At 34.1% G+C, this 4,094-nt stretch overlaps 1 protein-coding gene across 1 annotated transcript in view; it reads right to left on the bottom strand.

Annotated features, from left to right (window-relative positions):
• The window catches only part of LOC109535459 (serine--tRNA ligase, mitochondrial), a gene marked incomplete at its 3' end in the record, with an annotated part of 11,858 nt that extends 9,692 nt beyond the window's left edge, over positions 1-2,166 (bottom strand). The window contains 1 exon segment of the mRNA XM_048662553.1: positions 1,395-2,166. Coding sequence (XP_048518510.1) covers positions 1,395-2,012 — 618 coding nt within the window.
• Between the last annotated feature and the right edge of the window lie 1,928 nt (positions 2,167-4,094).

Below are 4,094 nucleotides of genomic sequence, written 5' to 3'. Positions count from 1 at the left end.
GGAAAAAATCCTTCCTTTTGTGAGAGCAAAACATTTGAAAAACTTACCTCATGATTGGTAAAAATCAACGTTCTTTTAGGTATTTGCCTTCTTGAAAACTTAAATTAGTCTGAATTATTTTCTATATTTGCGAGAATGGTATGTATGTATTGAGATAAGCGGAAATAGTTTCAATTTTTTCACTAGTGTACTGAGTGTTCTATATTCATGGGTATATTAGGGTTTGGTAAATGTTGCTAAGGTTGTCGGTATCTGATCTGAAATTTACTGCTGTTGCATGTTTTTGTATTTGTATCATTTCTTGGATTCTTCTTTTATGATAATTTGTTTCCCTAACTAATATATCTGCGTTGTTAAAATCGAAATTATGTAACATTTGGTGTGCATGTTGTGTTAATACTGTTTTATTTTCACTAGTATTTCTCAAACTGTATTTATGTTCCTACATTCTCATTTTTAAATATTGTTTAGTCTGTCCTATGTATGTATTATCACATTTTAAACAATTCACTATATATAGAGTATTTGGTACATCCATTCTGTCTTTTTTGTTTTAGTTTTAGGAAACATTCAGTTGATAAGTTGTTTTTTGTTTTTTCCACAATTATGATGTTGTGTGGTTTTAGTAGTAACTAATGTAAAAAAGAGAATTGAACGCTCTTTAAAACGATGAGACACTTGACCCCCCTTCTCATTTAAGATTCTCGGGGTGACATCTACCCCTCCTAAGGGGTTGAAACAAGAAGGCTAAAAATATTAATTTAAAGTACTATTACAAATAAAAGTGACTGGTCTTTCCGATTTTTCACATTTTTAGCTGCCAGAAAGATATTAAGGGTGGGAAGTTTTCAAATTGACAACCGGTATAGTAAATTTTACTTTTTTTGAACAATCTGTATAAAAGTAGGACCACGACACGTAGGTGTTTGACGCAATAAAATACATTTTTTTTCAAGATTGCAGAATATTTTCTTATTTCAGCAGGATTCAAAGTTCAGTATTGCATCTATCTTTACTGTAAAACCGTTAGATACACATCTTCAWACATACAAAGTGTTATATTTACGAGTACATAAATTTATATTAAAAAACAGGACATTCCATTTAAAATAAGCTAAGTAGGTCCTTATCGTCTATTTCGGGTATAAGCGAGTGTCGCTTCTTTAAACATATTTTAGACGTATAGATCAAACCCGGTTTAGGAAGACCTGAAATTTTTAACAATCCATATTCGTGGGACACTCTGTATTGTAGGAAGAACTCTTAAAATACCTGTATTATAAAAGACTTAACTGGACCAATACCTATAATGAACGTGAGTGAATCAAAATATCAGCAAGTAAGGAATTACAGCACACCGTACCTAAAAATAATATAATAAATACAGTTCTTACTTGTGTTCTTTCTCCTTTTGTATTCATTCCACAACTCTCTACAAGATCTCTAGGAACTATATCAGAAACAGACACTAATTGAAACTCAGATTGCAGAAGATTCTTTACAAAATACCTCACTAGAGCGTGCTCAAGTTCAGCCATTTGCCCTAATAGGTAATAGGTCCTACTTCCAGCCAAACTACCCAATTGTTCTGTCCTGACCAACTTTAATCGTTTTGATATTTCATAAAATTCTTTATGGGGAAAATCAAAAACTCTTTTTGATCCTATGTATTTGATGACTTTTGGAGTATCGATATACGAAATTATGTCAGGGTGTGTTCTGTTTGGTATTCTTCTACATTCTTCAGCGAGTTGAGCTTTTACAGATTGGTATTTGGAGTCATTAGTTTTCAAACTTTTCAACTTCTCATGCATTTCGTTGACTAGCCTGATATTGCCTATACTTTTTCGTCGTGAAATGTTGTCTTCAATGTCTTTTATATTATCGGTATTAAATAAGTATTCATCATCTAATTCCATGGATTTTGGAATATTCCATAGAACCCGAGAGGAAACATGGATTTTTCGCCTTAATGAAAGAAGTGATATCGAGATCGGTGGTTTTCGTAACATTCTCTTGTATAGTTTAATACTCGTTGACCTTTATAAACCTGATGTAACTGCAACGAAGAGTAGTTATCCTCTTGGTATATTTAATTATTTTTAAGGCAATTGGCAAAGTTGTTTATATTATAATAACCTAAAATTTTGTCTTTAATCATTATGGCAGTATTTTTCTTCTTCGCCTTTCCACATAAACATAACCCTGGACTAAGAGACTAGAATCTAACAACGCCAGCGTCAAACAGGTAAATAAGAATTTATGACGTCACACAAACAGGCGCTCATTTCACATTTACTTATTGCTTATTATATTGAGTCTTATTAAAACTGCGTGCCAAATTGTTGATTTGGCGTTGACATGCGTAAAATATATATGCCTACCTCGGTATATGTAATACCTTTATGTTTCGTACCATAATGCTTTAGGTATAAAGAATAATTTTGATTTATTTTCCTGGCTGCGTGTAATTGTTATTATATTTTTTCTTACCTGAACTTTTTTGACTGAAACCCAGGAAAGAAAAAAACCCAATAAAGAATAATGTAACGGCAAATCGTTAGCACTTATACCTTCTTTGGTATAATCAATATACATATATCATATAATAATTTAATCGTCTTCCCTTATTTGAACTAATAATGGGAAATTAAAAAAAATGTAATTAGAGCAGTTTTTACCTCTAGCCGAAAGATCAGTATTTTCAAGATATCCGGCATAATTTGAAACAAATTGCTGCAGGCGAGAACCAAAATTTTAAATTTCCAGGTATCGAAGTCGCATCGTAAAATACACGATTTCTTAAAGCTGTTCTGTTTAAAAATAACTTTGTTTAATATTTCGAAAACTGCTTTAAATAGATACAGAAATCGTTAATAAAAAATTATCAGATCTATAAAGTCAATCTAAAGGTTCAATAACATACAGGGTGTCTGATGTAAACGGCAAATACGCGATCGACTATTAATCACCCTGTATACAAGGTGTCCTCTTAACTAGGATACCAAAAGGGTACCACGAAATTCCCCGATAGCATACAAATTTTACAGTAATATATTTTTTTATATTTAATGTAAGTCGGACGCGACAGATTTTTATATATTTAAGAAATATTTATTTGACATTTTTATCACATATTTAAAAAATACATATTTTCTAAATATTTATTTGACTTTAACAAGTTTATCAGATTTTTTTTAATTGCTACCACCCCTTGGGTATTCAGCCAGGTCGATTTTTTAAATAGTGCAAATGTTTTTTCAGCTTGATGATATTTTTTGATCTCCATGTGCACGGCTTGGGATTCGAACCTCGGACCTTCAAGTTGGTAGTTCGTAGGTCCGATCCTTCGGCCATCATACCCGCTAATTTTGAGTTATTTTCCTGACTGTGTGAAATTATTCTTATTGTTTTCCTTCTTGAGTTTCAGTCAAAATGTGAAATAGAAATATTCATATCGTCTATTTCATATAATGTTTGGGCGAGACAAAATTCAAAACAAACCCAATATTACATAGACACGACACGAGTACAAACACTGATAAAATATGTCAAAATAAGTCGAATCTAGTTGCCATCAGGTTTAGCGGTTTCTTAATGTTTTGGAATTTATACAGGGTGTCCCACCAGGAACCGTGGCGATCGATTTCTGGCAAACTATAACAAACGCCCCAACAAGCCCCCCAACGTCAACTACGGAGCAAAACCGGCCATGAACAGCTGGCCCAAACCATCCAGGCCATGCAAGCAGAAATGCAAACGTTCATGGCTACGATGCAATCACAGATGATCCCATTGATGAGCAGTCATGTGTGCCTAATCCAGGAAACACTACTGAAGCCTGGAGAAAGGCTCACACTCCGGAACCACAAGATACACAGAGATGATAGGCTCACCAGGGGCGGCGGCACGCTAGTCGCAGTGAAAAGGTCCATTAAGCATCACGAGATCGTCAAGCCGTCGACACTGGAGGAATCCATATTGGCCATCCAAATAAAAGGAGAAAAACCGGATACGACACAGAGCCATGCGAACACAAGATCCATACCTAAAAAGGCAAGTCAACCGCCTCCAGGCTGCGATCGAGGAAGACA

The sequence above is a fragment of the Dendroctonus ponderosae genome, unplaced genomic scaffold (genome assembly GCF_020466585.1).
Source record: "Dendroctonus ponderosae isolate FM_Combo_2020 unplaced genomic scaffold, Dpon_F_20191213v2 Dpon_F_20191213_11, whole genome shotgun sequence".
In the NCBI taxonomy this organism is placed as follows: domain Eukaryota; kingdom Metazoa; phylum Arthropoda; class Insecta; order Coleoptera; family Curculionidae; genus Dendroctonus; species Dendroctonus ponderosae.
The sequence above is the reverse complement of the archived record's forward strand: the minus strand, read 5'-3'. Positions and strand labels throughout refer to the sequence as shown.